This window comes from Cydia splendana, chromosome Z (assembly GCF_910591565.1).
Source record: "Cydia splendana chromosome Z, ilCydSple1.2, whole genome shotgun sequence".
In the NCBI taxonomy this organism is placed as follows: Eukaryota; Metazoa; Arthropoda; class Insecta; order Lepidoptera; family Tortricidae; genus Cydia; species Cydia splendana.
The window spans coordinates 48,485,369-48,503,525 of NC_085987.1; the positions used below are offsets into that span (position 1 = coordinate 48,485,369).

Consider the following 18,157-nt stretch of genomic DNA (forward strand, 5'->3'; position numbering starts at 1 on the left):
TATTAGTTTACCCCATGAAGCAATCCGTGTCGTGTATCCACTGCTTGATGAAGTGCTGCGTGATGGACGCGTTGGGGACTGCCTGCTGCAGCTTGTCCAGTATGGTGAACAAGAGCACGGGGTTGCAGTACAGTATCGCTATTAGGACCTGTGGAAGAATAAATGTTTTTAGCTCGGGATAAACACATGAATCAAGTAGCAGTATTATTCTGGGGAAATTCAAGCCATGCAACGCACACTTATAGCAAAACTGTTGTCTACCACCGTCAGAGCGATCTGTAACGTAACAGTACATTGTGCAACGTGGGGGGTAAGTGGAATATTGTACGAGAGCGTAGGCTGGAGGGAATTAAAGACTCGAGTAACAATATTCTTAACACAATGTTTTTCATCAAACTTGCGAAGAAAAAACTAAATTTTAAGCTAAATCATTCTTAAATACGGTGACAATTCAAACATTCGTCCGCCATGTTGAACTTTATGGCAGTGTAGGCATCGAAGGCACAGCACAAACCCATCGACATTCAGCCACAATTGAAAATTGTGTAAAAATATTTTAAACGGCTATTAAATTCATCAAATTAAATATTTTTAAGCATAAACAAAAATATTAAATAATAAACGCCGGTATTTTAACCCCTTACCGCATACAATGCCATATATGGCGGATATGATATTCAACTCTATTGCCAACTATTAAAGTTCAAATTTAAACAAATATTTTTTATTACATACAGTAAGGGGTTAAAAGTAAAACTCCTTCATACCTTGATTTTAAACAAAGTATTCTACTTATAACCTAAATGGTTCGTATGAATTAGTGACATAATATAATAAAAAATGCTATAACTCCCTAGGGAGTTATAGCTTTTTTTTTTTCACAATCCATAACTCCCGCGAGTATAATATAAGGCTTTGTCCTTCAGTACACCTGCATGAAATAAGGTATTTTTCGAGCAAGTGTGATGAAAACGTCTTAACAGCTTGTAGGCAGCTATTTAGAAACGTGAGTCCTGAAATGTTCATTGACCTGATGCGGGCCTTTACATACATATATCTGATTGAGTAGATGCCCCATAGCTTTATATATTGAACCCAAAATCCAACTTGTTACCCAGCATGAAGCGAAACTGTACCTGCAGCAGCATGGTCCTGAGCTCCGAGGTCTTCACGGTCCTGGTGAGCCGGTTGAGCACCAGCTCCATGAGCGACGGCAGGCAGTTGTCGATCTCGTTACCCCCAGCATGAAGCGAAACTGTACCTGCAGCAGCATGGTCCTGAGCTCCGAGGTCTTCACGGTCCTGGTGAGCCGGTTGAGCACCAGCTCCACGAGCGACGGCAGGCAGTTGTCGATCTCGTTACCCCCAGCATGAAGCGAAACTGTACCTGCAGCAGCATGGTCCTGAGCTCCGAGGTCTTCACGGTCCTGGTGAGCCGGTTGAGCACCAGCTCCACGAGCGACGGCAGGCAGTTGTCGATCTCGTTACCCCCAGCATGAAGCGAAACTGTACCTGCAGCAGCATGGTCCTGAGCTCCGAGGTCTTCACGGTCCTGGTGAGCCGGTTGAGCACCAGCTCCACGAACGACGGCAGGCAGTTGTCGATCTTGCCGTTGCACTGCAACACCATCACCTCGAGGAGCTTCGCCGCGTACATTTCGGATTCGTCTTCTGAATCAGAGTTTAGCACCTGTGGGGGAGGAGGGATTTGTTAAAAAGGAAGAGATGTGGTGTCCTCATAAATGACCAGATGCGCTGGCAACACTCGTCAGCTGTCATGGCGCCGGCCGGCTGTGTTACGAGTGCACTGGATGGTGCAATAAGGCTGCACTGCACTGCAAGTGCTGCGAACATGTTTAGAGTCTAACTAACTCTGCACGGACTTGGAAATGGCAATGGCAAAAACTGATCGATTAAGGGACAAAGATGTGCGCACGTCAAAAACAGTTAAAATGTGCCAGCTAAATTATGGCTATACAAATATAAAATTGTCACTGACTGATATTACAAGCTATACAAGAACCTAATGCGTTCACAAAATAAATTAAGCCACGTTCATAATCTATTTCAAATGTACAGTCGCCATCAGATATATCGGAGCGGCTAAGGTGCTCACAAATATCTGAACATGCCTCTATTGTCAAGGCGTTACAGTGCGTGTTCAGATATTTTTGAGCACCTTTGCCGCCCCGATATATCTGATGGTGAATGTAGAACTTACTGAAGTTTTGTTTGCCATTTAATTTTGAATAGACGTCGAAACAAATAGACCGTTTAATACGAAACATTATTTTTTGGCGTCATACAATAACGTCTGTCGATCAATATCTAACGAGCCGTTGCTAGTTGTTTGTCTCTATCTGACATTTTTGCAATTGTTTGTTAAAGAGAAACAAAATTTAGGGTTTCTATGAACGTATGGAGCAAAGTCTAGACAAAAAAATGACCACATTGGTCTCGACGTCTGTTTGCAAGGAAATCAAAAACTCAAATGCAATCGCTAAAGGCTTCACACTATGAATATGTAAAATTAGGAACCTAATACGAAGGCAATAGCTTCTAAAATGAGAGAATAGATACTATATTAAGTGTTCATTAATTACACTATGTATCGCATACAATTATTTCAAAAATGGCAGAACAATGTAATATAATCAGATTCAGGCAGTTAAAAGTCGCGTTAGCATAGATCATCAATAGAGAATATAATAAAAAATGCTAATATTTTAACGTGTGCCTGCGACTTAACTTAAAATTATTAAATTATCCATATAGGTGCCATTTCCATATTCCACCCTGCTTTTCATGCCTTTGAGGGTTGATTTTTCGGGATAAAAGTTTAAGGCTTTTGTTCATCCTTTTACACAGGTAGTCTTGGGTCAGCTATACCACAGAATAAATAATAGTACTAGGTACAGAAGACTCACTCTCTAACAAAACGCGTCTGTCACGATCAGCACAGATATGGCCGCTAGGTGGCGACAGCGCCACGCGCGGCTTATGGCAAACTCCAAAATTGGGGCCGTACGGATGTACTTTTAGCTACCTGTAGCAAAGCGACGAAATCGCGGAGTGAGACACGCCTGGCTATACCCAAAAATCATATAATGCTCTGCAAGTGGTGTACCAACGCCTTCAGAGTGCTGGTTGGGCTGCCTAGGTTCTGTAGCGCTTCAGCCAAGTTTGCGGAGGCTCGAACTGATGCCTTTGCAGCAATCATGCGCAAGAAAGCGGCCTCATTACTGCGTAGAACCAGGGATACCACAAACAGCATTCTAAGGATGATTGCTGATCACGTTTGTTGTCCCATAATGATAAGTATAATTAAGTTAGTTTAGTTTTATTAGACTTAATTAAAAGTGTAATATAACTTTTAAGTATTAATATAGTTTTTAAGCCTTATAATATGTAATACTAACACAATGGGATCACTGTTATCTTGAAATAAATAAATAATTGAAGTTGAAATTATTATTTGTATTTCAGTTTTAACTCTCGGGTCTTTTGAGCCCGGTTATTTATAAGGACATTTATCAGGATATAGATCCAACACGTAGAGATCGTTTGGAGAGATTTGATGTCATGTAGAACAACTCGACGATCGCAACTTTGTCTGCGTGAACTAATGATGATGATGATAAAAAAATATCCTATGTCCGTCCCTGGGCCTCAAACTATCAACATACCAAGTTGCCTTTAAATCAGGTCAGTGGTATAAGCGTCAAGAGGTAACAGACTGACAGACACGCACAACAGACAAGATTTATTGACTTTCGCATTTGTAATATGACTAGCTTCTGACTGTGACTTCGTCTGTGTGGAATGATGATGGTGATGATGATCATTTATACAAAATATCCTATGTCCGTCGCTGGGCCTCAAACTATCAACTTACCAAATTTCATCTAAATCGGTTCAACAGTTTAGCGCGCATAGGTATAACAGACAGACAGGAGTTACTTATGCATTTTTAAAATAAGTAGGGATTACTACTATCTTGTCCCAGCTACTACTTTCTCTGCGTGAAAGGATGATGATAATTTGATAATTACTAATAAAAACTAACCTGTGTCCTTTCCCGGGCCTAAACTATCTCCGTACCAAAATATTTACAATAGAATAGAGAGCGTTTATTTGGGGCAAAATAAAAGAAGAAAACAACAACATAACATAAATAAGGCTCTAAATGGTCCCGACTCAGCATGATGCTAGCCTGGCTGGGCTAGCGCTGGTCTTCCGTCGGGGTCGACATCTTGTGCAGCACCAATTTATTTATACTCATATTTATTTATTTATATTTCTAACGACTTTCAATCTAGACGTTGCGGGTACAAACACCGGCTCGTAGCAATTTGTTTTTAGGAACTTACATATATGTGTGATATATCAACTGATATTTTACCAGTTTTTACCTTTCGGTGAAGGATAATATCGTGAGGAAACCGGACTTATCCCAATAAGGACTAGTTTGCCGCCTTGGTTGGAAGGTAAGATGGCAGTCGGTTTCGTAAAAACTAAAGTGTCATTCTATGGAACTGGCTAACTGTAAACAAAAGTCACTAGTAAATTCATCATTCTTTGACAATTTCAATATGGCGGTTTGTTTACATAGTTAGCAAGTTCCATAGAATGACACTTTAGTGCCTAGTAACACTCCAATTGTTGGCATTAGTTGGCAAGAGGACCCCAGGCTCGCACAAGCCGTGGCAGAAGGCCGAGACAACGCCCGGAAGATTGCAATGCCTGTTAATAAAGTTAGTAGTGCATGCTGGGCGCTTTGCGTTTTAACTGTACATGATACATTTAATAAGAAAAACAAGTCAAATATTTATAGTCGTATAGAACCTCATACCTCCGAACCGTACCAATCAGTTTTTCAGGTACGGAATATAATTTCACATTTACCAGTCGCTTTTCAGTAATGGAAAACATCGTGAAGAAAATAGATTAATTCTGATAATGATAACGCCTGGTGTCGGCTTTGGATTGGAAGCTCAAACGTCAGTTGGTTTTGTTAAACTAAAGGACTTGCGCCAAATATTGGAATTAGGTTGCCGAGCGAAGCTAAGAACATAAAGGTCGATTTAGATGGAGACTATTTTGAGACGCCTAAATTAAGGCGCCTAAAAATGGCACCGTATAAACACTTTCGGTGCCATTTTTTAGCTGGCACGGAATAGAACACGGGTCTATTTTTCGGACTCGTGTAAACACGTCGGTGCCAGTCGTTAGCACGCTTCTTGCTTTTGCTTTGCTTTTTCAACATCAGAGCTCCTGAATTCATTTTAAATGATGGAGATCCCGTGATAGACTACAGATCTCCTGATATCCTGAGATCCTGGATCTCCTAGGATATCTAGGAGATGCGCAAAAACTAGAACCGTCGGCTGTGGCGTCGTGCTAATGACTGGTACTGAAAAGGCACCGTGTAAACGACTAGTGTCGGTTTTCTGGTCACTGGCGGCGAGATTTAGGCGGCTGAAAATAGTCATTGTCTAAACGGTCTGAAGATGTGCTTTAGGTAGACAATGGCGCCGTAATTTAGGCGGTTCAAAATAGTCTTCATCTAAATCGACCATAATGATTGTAAATGTAGGCTGTCAGTTTTCGCCCAGGCCACGAATACAATAGTAGTTTCTGTTACAAGGGATCAAAATGATATATTTCCGTCAAGGGCGTACATTGAATCCTGAGCGAAATGAGTCAAATGAGGGATTCAAGTGTTAACGCCTAAGACGAAAATAATTTTGATACCGTGTGACACATACTGTTTTTCACATCAACTATCAGGAAAATATTTTTGCTACAATGTGACACATACTGCTTTTCACATCACCCATTACGAAATTGTTTCGTTCCAAAATATTATAACCTAAAAAAATAGTAAGCAAAAAAGAAAAAATCGTGTCCCATAACAGAAAAGTGTCACTTTGATCCCTCCTAGCAGGGAAGAAAAGTAGCACTTTGATCCCTCCTAGCGGAAAAGAATAAGACCTTTTTCGAATAGGTGATGTGAAAACTGATTTGCATCATTCTAAAACAATTTGCAAACTGTCAATATTTTCAGGGTTCCGTACCCAAAGGGTAAAACCGGGACCCTATTACTATAAGACTCGACTGTTCGTCTGTCTGTCACCTGGCTGTATCTCATGAACCGTGATAGCTAGACAGTTGAAATTTTCACAGATATGTATTTCTGTTGCCGCTATAACAACAAATACTAAAAAGTACGGAACCCTCGGTGGGCGAGTCCGACTCGCACTTTGTCCGGGTTTTTTTGACACACACTACTATTGCTAACTGTGCTTTTTAGGGTTCCGTATGCAAAGCGTAAAAACGGGACCCTATTACTAAGACTCCGCTGTCCGCCCGTCTGTCTGTCCGTCTGTCTGTCTCTCACCTGGTTGTATCTCATGAACCGTGATAGCTAGGTAGTTGAAATTTTCACAGATAATGTATTTCTGTTGCCGCTATAACAACAAATACTAAAAACAGAATACTTAGGTCATACTGCAAATTCCTGGAACTGGCCACTTAGAAAAAATAAGTCATCTTATACGAGTATATCAGAATCCAGAAACTTTCAGTATGGCCCACGTATAATATATATTTAAATGTTATGGGGCTCCCATACAACAAAGGCGATATTTTTGCGTAATGGTACGGAACCCTTCGTGCGCGAGTCCGACTCGCACTTGGCCGGTTTTCTCATTCGCATGTCTCATCTGCTTCTCGGTGATTTCTAATGAGCCTAAACTCGATGTGTTTGTATTTTTCCACCAAAGTGTTCCTTTTGTTACCTTCCGACTCCATCATCAGATCAGCTCCTTGTTAGCATATTATTGCATTGTCATCGGAATTACAGAAGTAAGTACTCCGAATTTCAACTAAATCCCACTGATTTCTCATTCAAGTGGTTCTAATTTGAGATACAAAACGCTAATTGGAAGCTAAATCAAAGTGTGTAAAACACAACTAAAATCATGCAGTGTGTCGTCGCACACACTGTTAACGGATACACTGCATGATAATGATAACTAGCCCGGCTTTAAGTACGTAGCCATCTTCTAAACATGGTCACTAAGGAGCTATTGATTGCATTTCTTATATTGATCAAACATCTAAAAACGACCTTGAGAACAAACCTAATTGCCCTATTGCGTTTTACTACCTTGTAGCGTACACCTAATGTGGCTCAGACCCCTTCAAATACAATGGAGCATATAAACCTACTCGTGGTCACCACACGGCACACATAGGCGCTCCCGTACTACTTTAGTATGGGAGCTACAACTACACCTATTTCGGATATACTACTGCACTGCTCATCATAAGTATTTAAGCACCCATAAATTTCTTCATACAATTGTATGCAAAAATTAATTGCAAAATCATACTGTTCAATCACAGGCACTGGTAGCTTGTACATGTTAGATTGCATTTTTATTATTCAAACTATTAAAAGATGCTATTTAAATTACTTACTATTAAACATTCGCACTGCAGTTACCACACACGCTGATACGCAAAGGCAGAGCATACATAGGCATAAGAAATACATGAAAAACACATCAACATAGTCATCATCACTATAGCTATTAATTATTGTAACATTCATCATATAACTTTATTACTATAGCTTTACTATAACATGTTTAATTCTACAGTGGATTGGCGCCCCTAGCTGTAATGCTGTCAAATTATCCTTGAATAAATATCAAATTATATTTTAAAAAAACAATAAATCTCTAACATCGCCATCTGGTGTTCATTTGTTTTTGTTTTCTGATATTTATTTCTTATATATATAAGAAATTATTTACTCCTCAAAATTGTGTCATTTAGTTTAGGACCATAGTTGGATATTTTGGAGTAGGTATACTTAGGTAGTTTGACGTGATCCTAAATCAATAATATCAACTCACCGCTTTAGCCATATTAAACATGGCCAGTATATGGTTCTCGTTGGAGACGAAGGCCTCGGTGTCGACTGTGATGTAGTTGTGCAGTACGGGCATCATGTCGGTGAAGTAGTCGAAGCTGTCCTTCTCAAACACTTGGTACAACAGCTCCAGGACCTTCCACATGTCTTCCGAGATCTGCTTCGCTGTGAGGTTGCACAGAAGGGTCATTGCCTCTTCGTAGTATTCTGGAAGGGATATTATTGTTATAATTATAAGTGCTTCTAAATAACATGTTGCAGGCAGCGATATGCTATGAAGCATGATCTGGCACTTGAATAAATTGGTGTCCGGTCCATGTTGTTCACCAAATTACGAATATAAGATGTTTCACTTTGGTATTTGCTGCTCATTGTATTTTTTCTGTTTATATATACATTGTAACCTTGATATATTCCATACTTTAAATATCTTTTATCACATACTGTGCTTTGTTAGTATAGCGTGTACTGTGTAACGTATCATATATTCAGTTTCTATTTGCGAGTTCCTATAATTGGCTCTGTAATGCTATCTAAAAAGTCAAATGTATCATTCATAGATGTTGGAATTCCTTGTATAAATAAATAAATAAAATAAAATAAATAAATAAGTGATATGTGGTACTGCAACCTCGAAATTGAGGTAAATTTGGATAAAACTTTACCCATCGCATATTGGTGGAAAAAAAAACAATCGGAATAACCACAAAACAGTCTAGCTTAGGGCTCTGAATTGGAAGGTCAAATGGCAGTCGTTACGTTACGTAAAAATCAGTTGTACTACGTAACTCTTGGGTTTAGATTGCAGAGTTGAGCCTAGAGTCATGGCAAAGTCCTATATACATATTAAATATATTAATAACGGGTCACTCACGTAAATATTTTAAGTAAAAAAACGCTCGACTCTCACTTAATATATTTAATATGTCTGTGTCTCACGGAAGTTTTGTTATTAAAGTCCTATAATATACCATGGACGCCATCGCACATACTTAGCCTCACTTCACTAACGGAGGCTGTATTTTTGAAACTGACCGATAATATTATTGTGCAAGATGTGCCCCACCACAGTGAGCACGGTCTTCTCGAGTTGCGCCATGATCTCCGGGTTCTCCTCCATCACGTTCAGCACCGTCTCCATAGTGTTCAGCAGCCCCATCGCTGTGATGGCCTTCTCATCCGTTCCCGAGTCTGTCTCTATAATAATACAAAGTTTATTAAAAGAAAGATACAAATGATACAATAACATACACTAGGTTTCACACTAGGCTAGCGACCAACAACCTGTATCGTGGTGACCGCTCTACAGAATACTTGCGCCGAATGATGGTCACTTCGACAGTTCCTTCAAGTGTCTTTTGGGTGGATTCAATTTAAAAAATAATTCAAGAATGATATATTCTTGAATTATTTTTACAAGAATTATTCAATAATTCAAGGATGATACATTCTTGAATTATTTTTACAAGAATTATTCAATAATTCAAGAATGATATATTCTTGAATTATTTTTACAAGAATTATTCAATAATTCAAGAATGATATATTCTTGAATTATTTTTACAAGAATTATTCAATAATTCAAGAATGATATATTCTTGAATTATTTTTACAAGAATTATTCAAGAATAATTCAAGAATTCGTGAATTATTATTACAAGAATTATATATTCTTGAATTATTTTTACCGTATACCTAAGGTTGGTATTCCACCTTTCACATTTCTTGGTCCAATGTACATTGCGTCTCACTCTCTCACTAAGCAAAATGTGAGACGCAAATACACATTGGACAAAGAACAGGTGGAATACCACCCTAATACATATATGTCTTTACCGTATTTTTGTTACCTACTTAAATAAATTAATGTGCTAAACTTCTAAACAAATGTTTAGAACATTTTAAGTGACACCATAGAGAAAAAAATATATAGAGTGCTCACTCCATACATCAGTTTTAGTACCGAAACGACTATTAGTTTCGTAGTCGACATCGTCGCGACACTAGATAATTCTAGTATCTATAAAGTAGCGGTACTGATAATTCTGCTACTCGATGCTAGATGTCGACTGGGAAAATAATAGTCGTTTTGGTACCAAAACTGATGTATGGAGTGAGCACTCTATTCTTATTATATTTCTCTATGGTGACAGCTGCTCCAAATAAAAATGTACTGACATATGGAGTATGGACTAGGGCTCCCGATATCCGTGCTACACGCCAACCCGTGTGTCCGTGTTCTTAGCCCCGGCGGTGCTAAGCGTCCGAACTACACGAACCCGTCAAAGTCCGTGCCCGTGTAGTGCGTTCGGCTCCGGACTTGCGATCGGCTCCGGAGCCGCGGTTATACCTAGTAGTTGCTGTTCGGTTTTTTTTTTTCGATTTGCTTGTTATTGGTAACGTGTTATTGTTCGCTAAAAACTTTTCATTCTTCGCTCTTATAAAGAACGCGTCCGATCGTCACTATACGTCGAGAACGGGCCAGATCTGTGGAACCGTGGATCCGGGCACACGGGTAACACGGGTACACGGACCTTAATTACACGGACCCTAATTATCCGTTCCGAACTGGCCACAAATCGGGTTTCGTGTAACACGAGAACGTTGCCCCGGAGACGGAGACCGGCGACCGCGAGCCCTAGTATGGACCATCACAAGTGACAGCCGGAAATCATGGTGTGCTAGTGTGTAAACGATGTAGTGTTTGAGTCTGATGTGATTGAGTACCGTTAACTTACCTATGACTTTCCGGAAGGTTGTCGCCAGATGCTCAGTGATCTCGTAGGCCATGGGCATCAGTTGCTCGGTATACAGCGGTACAATCTTCTGTAAGACGCTGGCTATGTTGTCATTCTCAGTTTCTCGGATAACTTTTAGAAGTTCTGTTGTGACTGCTTTCACTTGAGGCTCTAGTAACTTGTGGACTTTCTCTTGTGATCCGAGTAGAGTTTGTAATGCGATAGCAGCTTCTACTTTGACAGGTAAGTCAGTGTCGTTGAGTAAAGCGTTGACGGTTAAGCGGACGGCTTCAACTAGGAGTGGTTCGCTCTTGAACCGAACGGTGGCGAAGCAGTGTAGCACCCAGCAGGCCCGGGCTCTCATGTAACCGAGAGGATTGCTGTATTCAGGGAACACATATTGGCTGAGAAGAGAGTCTATTTCTTCCTTGTAGAATTTCTTTTTGATGAGTAAGTCGCTGAGTGTTCCAACCATGTGGAGGGCCCCATCCCGCTGCCTGGGGCTGTACTCTCCGTTCTGGCTGGTGAGGACCTGCATGCAGAGCTGCATGGTACGTTCGAGCATCTCTTTCCGCTTCTTGCAGCAGGATATGAGGAGGGTTTGGGCGGCGATTATGGGCGAAACGAAGTCTTCGAATATGTCTAAAACAATTTATTGGAATAGTTACATCAAAGCTCTTAGATATAGAAGAAAAGAAACAGATAAACGTCGTCTTGATTGCGGCTTTTTTATTTTGTTGGTGAATAAGGTCGATATGTTCCTGATTCGCCAGATTCTTGTTTCCTCGGATTCTCGTTTAGTCAGATTGTGAATTTGTGACGTATTAAGGTAAATCCGGCGAATCGGCAGCATTTTGAAAACTTTCGAGAATATTATCAACTCACCGAATTTGATTCGTATGTACTCGTGCGGGTCCGTGTTCCACAGGTCCTCGTCGGCCTCGGAGTAGGACATGAGCGGGAACAGCACGTCCTTGATTATCTCGAACATGTTCGGCTTCAGGATCTTCCATGAGTGCGAGTGCGACACGCTGACAAACAAGTATTTTGTTAAACAAATATTTATGCGATGGCGAACTTTTGACATTGACTGTACTTTTCTTGGAACAGACGAGCGTAGCGACCATTAGGCATCCCCTGACCCCTCGCCCTACTGTATCCCCTGGCTTAACCTTTTGGACGCCAATGACCGATGTATCCGCACCGCAGGTCCAACGCCAAAGACGGATTAATCGGTCACAGATCACAGAGCAATATAGACCTACGTGCATATGCATAAAGTTCAATTTCAGTTTTGACACTTCGGTGACGTGGCGTCCGAGTGACAGGTTTTGTGTTTGACACCGCGGCGTCGAAAAGGTTACAGATGTGGCGTTGTTTTATCATACAGCTCATATCGTATTGCGGTCTATAATCGCAGCCAGTACCTCTACCATCAGCTGCCAGAGTATTTTTCACTTACTTTCAGTGAATAAACGTGCCGTATGTCACGTTTTACGTTTCTTCACGGTCTAATGTGCCTAACTTCACTCCACTCCAAACGATGCTGTCCCTTTCTAAATATACTAAAAAACAGAGCAAGAATTATATCGGAGGATTGTACACCTGTACAGCGCTTCTAGGAGTCACCTAAAGAACTAAATATCAAAAGTATGAGGAAACGGTAAATTACCTATCGAAATCTAAACGTAGCATTATGAAGAGTAGAGGTAAAGAGAAAACTCTTTTATGGGAAAATATTAGCAAGTGTCCAGCTGTGAGCTAGAAATAATAGTTGCAAATCTCTCCAGAGTTAGCGCTAGAATACGTAACAACGTCGTAGGCGTTATTTAACAATAGTCTTCAGTTTGTTCATTTATATGTCCTATCGGCACTACCCGTTCAAAGTTGTATGTAGGTACTAGGTACTTAACTTTCCTGCTACCCAAAGGTTGTCTGAAAGAGATCGCTTTTTAGCGATAAGACCGCGAAGATTGTTTATTTTTTAATTTAGCTAATTGGTCACTTGTTTTCTATTTTCGAATAAATTTGCTTTTTATAGACATATAATACAGGTGCGGTCCATTTTTAATTTTCGAGCATCTCATAACTTATCGAGTGACCTAAAGGGGCCCACTGATTAACAGTCAGCCGGACGGTATCGGCCTGTCAGTTGTTCGGAACTGTCAAAATTTTGTTCTAACTGACAGGCCGATACCGTCCGGCGGACTGTTAATCAGTGGGCCCCTTAAGTATACCGCTCCTTGTATTGAGCCTTAATTCTGAAGTAACTTCCGCATGTATATGAACGATATATCTTCTTGCATGCATGTAGCGCTGGATGCCATCCGGTTTTGCATGGAAATATTGTTTTCAATCAATGCCTAAAAGCAAAAACTGCTCGTAAGCAATGTGATCATCGCAAATGTACTTAACTTTGCTTTGATATTTCACTTAATTCCTTGTGATATATTTCACTTATTAGATCTGCGATTACTAATAGGTATTCTAGTCACCAAGTTACAGATCTCGATATCAAGTTACGCTAAGGACGAGCTCTATTAGCCTAACAATAAAATTATTATCGACAGATCACAGCAAAACTAAACAGTACGAATAGGAAAATATGACGTCCGATATAACTCATTACCATCGTATCAAATCAACCTTTTTTCGAGCTATTAATCATTTATCCCTTAATGTTTTGCTTGAAGTTCACGTACTGTTATAAATTAATATATATTACGTTGAAAATTGCATGGATAATCGTGATAAATCTGTGTATTTGTTGTGTACACAAGTTGACAGAAATGTCACGTCGGAAACGCACGTATTTTTCGATGACATCCGTTTTCTTTGTATAGTTAGAAAGAGAGCGCTTTAGGTGTGAAGTTAGGCACGTATCGAAAACTAACCTTTATAACTCATGGTACAGTCACGAGCTTTTATTTGGGACCCACCTAAGGTTGAATATCGTGTAGCAAACTGACGCTATTTAGAGCTAATATTTTAACGCAGTGTCATAATTCATTGACATAATGTTTACCATCGACATTTACTTACGTTTACGATTCTAGGGGCAACCACTCAATTACGTGAATAGGGGATATTATTGCACTGTTCTGCCGCCAGAGTGCAGCACTACCGACTCTAGTAAATTCATAGACTAACTTATACATACTGTGCCTTAAACTGTTTTTTGACAAGTTTTCACAGACAATAAAATATGACATTGATGCATGAAGGCGGTTTGTTTACAGGGGCCTACCGGTAAACGCGAAAATTCCTAAAAATAACAAGATAGACGAATATAAGGATCTACGGCCAGTCAGCATTCTTCCTGTACTTTCAAAAATAATAGAAAAGGTAGTCTGTGAGCAGTTGGGCAGGTACCTGGATGAAAATGAGTTCTTACCGAAACAACAATCTGGGTTCCGTAGCATGCACGGTACAGCGACAGCTTTAGCAAAAGTCACAGACGATGTAATAACAGCAGCGGACGAAGGAAAAGGCTCGATTATTGTTTTATTAGACTTTTCTCGTGCATTCGATTGTATTAACCCGTACCTACTGCTTTCAAAGATGGCATACTATGGAATTGCTCAACAATCGCGCAAGTGGTTTCAGTCGTTCCTTACAGATAGACAGCAGTACGTTGAGCTACAACTAGAGCAAGGTGAAATGGCTACATCTCAGATACGTCAGATTAATAGAGGAACACCGCAGGGATCCGTTTTCAGTCCGTTGTTGTTTATATTGTACACTGCTGACCTTGTGTTTAAACTCAAACACTGTCATGTGCATCTGTATGCAGATGACACACAAATTTATCACTCCTTTAAACCTGAAGAAATGACTGTAGCCCTAAATAAGATAAACAACGATCTGAGTGAAATAGCGGATTGGTCTTTGAAAAACAATCTAGTGCTTAATCCGTCTAAGTCGCAGTTTGTGGTAATGGGTAGTAAGTGGCAAAGGGAAAAAATTATAAACCAAAAACCCGAATTATATGTGGGACTTGAGTCTGTACCTCAGGTACCCTTTGCCAAGAATTTGGGACTTATTATGGATGGAGAACTAAGGTATGAACATCACGTAAATATTAAGATACGGAATGCTTTCTATCGTCTCAAGACCTTATACAGCTGTAGGAAATACTTGTCCGAAAAAGTAAGAGAAATTCTTGTGGAAGCTTTAGTACTATCGCCATTTAACTACACAGATATTGTCTATGGTCCGAGGTTATTAGCGATAACAAAAAAGTCCATACAACGAGTACAGAATGCTTGTACACGTTTTTGTTACGATATCCCTAAAAGAGCACATATAACACCCTACCTTAATGTCAAAAACACCCTAAATATGGAAAATAGAAGAAACCTGCATTTGTCTTTTACACTACGTAAAATTATAGAATTTGAGAAGCCACCTTATCTTTATGAAAAACTGAAGTGGGTAAATGATGGAAACAAGTCAGTGAGAAGTCATAGAAAGCATTCCTTGCTTATCCCTAAACATAGAACCAAGTTATTTAGGGGGGGATTCAAGTACGCAGCAACAAAAATTTGGAACGATCTCCCACCACCACTAAGGAGTCCTATGCCGTTGCTAAAGTTTAAGAAGCTGGTTAAAGCACATTTACTTAAATTACAGAAAGGAGTTCCCCTAACTAACTAACTAATAAAAATATAACTAACTAATAATAATATAACTAATAACAATATAACTAACTGATAAAACATATATATATATATATATATATATATACATAGTACACACACACACACGCACACACACACACACACACACACACACACAGACTCACACACACATAAACAGCCGCGCCGTTCGCGTATATTATATTATTATAACCAGTGTAAGTGCTGGATTTTGTGAATCTTGTATATGTAAAGACCGACCTGTCAAAAAAGGGACCCGTCTGAAAATCAGCGCTGGGTATATACATATGTATCTAGCAAAAAGCTGAGATTGGTACCCATTGCCTATACCACAAATTTTCGTGCATGTTTTTATATTTAACGTCTTTGTGAAATGGAGTGTATTTTGTGATTCTCTCATGTATTCTTCTTTTTTGGTAGTTGTGGCAATAAAACATTTTTTATTTTTATTTTTATTTATAATCGAATTTAGTTATCTGCCTCTTTATCGCTCGAATACGCAAGAGTGATAGAGAGGTTAGATAACGAAATTTCGATTTTCTTGTTTCGCGGTAGACCCCCAGATTGTGACAGATAGTGGTAGTGGCGTATTTGTGAAATAATATTTTTGAAAATGTCACTTTAAACAGATTATAAAACCGGAGCGATAACTTTATGCAAAGAGGTTATCATTTCAAGGGTCAATTCGATATGACTTTTAAATGTCTTAATTTGACATTTCAACACTATCGAACTGAAGTTTAAACCTTATTGCATTATGGATGTTCTAACAATATTTAATGGAAATTAAAGCTCGTGACTGTACCAGTTGAAATTTTTAGTTCTTTAGGTGACCGGTAGAGGCACTGTACAATTAATCCATACATTTTCCTTAACATTCTCACTATCAACAGTATCAACTGTCAACTCATGGTAGAGTTACTTAATAAATAGTTAGGTTAACGCACTCTATAGCCCTGTTATGATTATAATTTAGTGGAAACTTTAAAATGTCTAGTTTGTACAGCAGGCAGTACCCACCACTGGTCGATGTAGCTGATGGTCTGCTGCAGCACCCTCGGGGACACGTATATCTTGTTGCGGTACTGGTCCAGGACGCGGAGCAGCACATCGAGGATGCCGCCGGTGAAGGTCGTCAGGTACCACTCCGCGAACTGCACGTACTCTTTACGGGTGTTCACGGGGCTGCCGTATCTGCGGGCAAATTCATTTTTATTTAACGATATAAAAAAGCGCTGGTGGCCTAGCGGTAAGAGCGTGCGACTTTCAATCCGGAGGTCCCGGGTTCGAACTCCGGCTCGTACCGATGAGTTTTTCGGAACTTATGTACGAAATGTCATTTGATATTTGCCAGTCGCTTTTCGGTGAAGGAAAACATCGTGAGGAAACCGGACTAATCCCAATAAAGCCTAGTTTCCCCTCTGGGTTGGAAGGTCAGATGGCAGTCGCTTTCGTAAAAACTAGTGCCTACGTCAAATCATGGGATTAGTTGTCAAGCGGACCCCAGGCTCCCATGAGCCGTGGCAAAATGCCGGGATAACGCGAGGAAGAAGAGATGGTAATGGTATACATTGTAGGAGTGTTGCACTGCCTCGTAAGGCCTACACAAGTGCTGACTCGCTCCACGCGCCGCGCTTCTAATGAAGTTGATTTAGACATCACTGTCAGTCATTTAATTGGTCTGATGACAAATTTTGAAATCATTTTGAAATTAATATTGTCGGTACACTTGTATTGGTTCCGAAATACATAATATTTCAGTTCAGCTAAACTCATAAGTTTTAACATAAATAATTGCATTATTTTGTATAGCTACTTTAAACCTCGCGCGAAAATCGTAAACCGCAATTTTATTATGTTACTTGCTGCTTGCACTTGGCCGCTTTTTTAGAATCATATTAACATATATATTTTGTTTGAAACCATTATTTCCATGTTTCTTTGTTACTATCATCAGGCCAATTGCCAAATTAAGTGCTGGAGTAGAAAAAGCAGTTTAACATGCTATCATTTAATGGTTTCCTCAGTAGATCCACCTCCACAAATGCTGCTTTGCTCTATAACATTTGATTTCTCCAGGATACCATCATCAGATTTGACCTGGGAGCAAGCTTATCCGACCTCTTGACATCAGCAGTAGGATCTCACCTCTCAAACAGTCTGTAGAGGGTATGCACGGCCCACTTCTTGCACTTCCACCACGGCAGCTCTAGCCGTTCATCCTCGTCGACCTGGAGGGTGTGTTCGGGTACCGGCTGCTCCATGACCTTTCGGAGGACCTCCATCCACTTGGTGAACACCTCTTTGGTGATGAGATCCAAGGGGAGTATGTACTGGGGAATAATTGGTCATGTTAGTATGCAACGTCGCAGTATTTTGGCTGTATAATATTATTTATTATAAAATTAAAAAAATATTTTTTATAAAATTTGGATTTGTGCTTTTAAGTAGTCACACTACTTTAATATCGGGTGCCCTATTCCGGCCTCGTTTTTGAAAAATAAGTCCCGCGGAATTTCTTGCGTATCACCTCTTTTTATTTGGATGGTGTTTAGCAAAAATGAGTCATCCCACATCCATTTTGCAATAAAATGTCAACTTTAAGCGTCAATAATTTGAGTTGACATCTTATTGAAAAATTTATGTGGGTTGACACATTATTGCGTATCAGCATCCATTTATAAGCAGGTTTTCTAGCACAGAGCCTCTACCATCAGTTTTAACATTGACATAACGCTCACGTCTACGTAATTTACTTTCTGTACATCTCGCTTCCACTATTGCTCGCATATGCGAGTACGAGCGAGATGCATAGAAAGTA

General features: G+C 39.8%; 1 protein-coding gene and 2 long non-coding RNA genes across 3 annotated transcripts in view; all 3 read right to left on the reverse strand.

Moving 5' to 3' along the window:
• Positions 1-18,157, reverse strand: part of LOC134804155 (uncharacterized) — a 431,198-nt gene that overhangs the window by 177,986 nt on the left and 235,055 nt on the right. The gene's annotated exons all lie outside the window — the stretch shown is intronic.
• The window catches only part of LOC134804161 (uncharacterized), a 292,314-nt gene that overhangs the window by 162,354 nt on the left and 111,803 nt on the right, over positions 1-18,157 (reverse strand). The gene's annotated exons all lie outside the window — the stretch shown is intronic.
• LOC134804044 (importin-7) overlaps positions 1-18,157 on the reverse strand; it is a 48,248-nt gene that overhangs the window by 7,072 nt on the left and 23,019 nt on the right. The window contains exons 3-10 of the mRNA XM_063776922.1: positions 17,485-17,669; positions 16,357-16,530; positions 11,564-11,709; positions 10,679-11,320; positions 8,976-9,137; positions 7,924-8,147; positions 1,512-1,688; positions 12-148 (exon numbers count right to left, since the gene is read on the reverse strand). Of these exons, the coding sequence (XP_063632992.1) occupies positions 12-148; positions 1,512-1,688; positions 7,924-8,147; positions 8,976-9,137; positions 10,679-11,320; positions 11,564-11,709; positions 16,357-16,530; positions 17,485-17,669 (1,847 nt within the window). The remainder of the gene's footprint in view (positions 1-11; positions 149-1,511; positions 1,689-7,923; positions 8,148-8,975; positions 9,138-10,678; positions 11,321-11,563; positions 11,710-16,356; positions 16,531-17,484; positions 17,670-18,157) is intronic.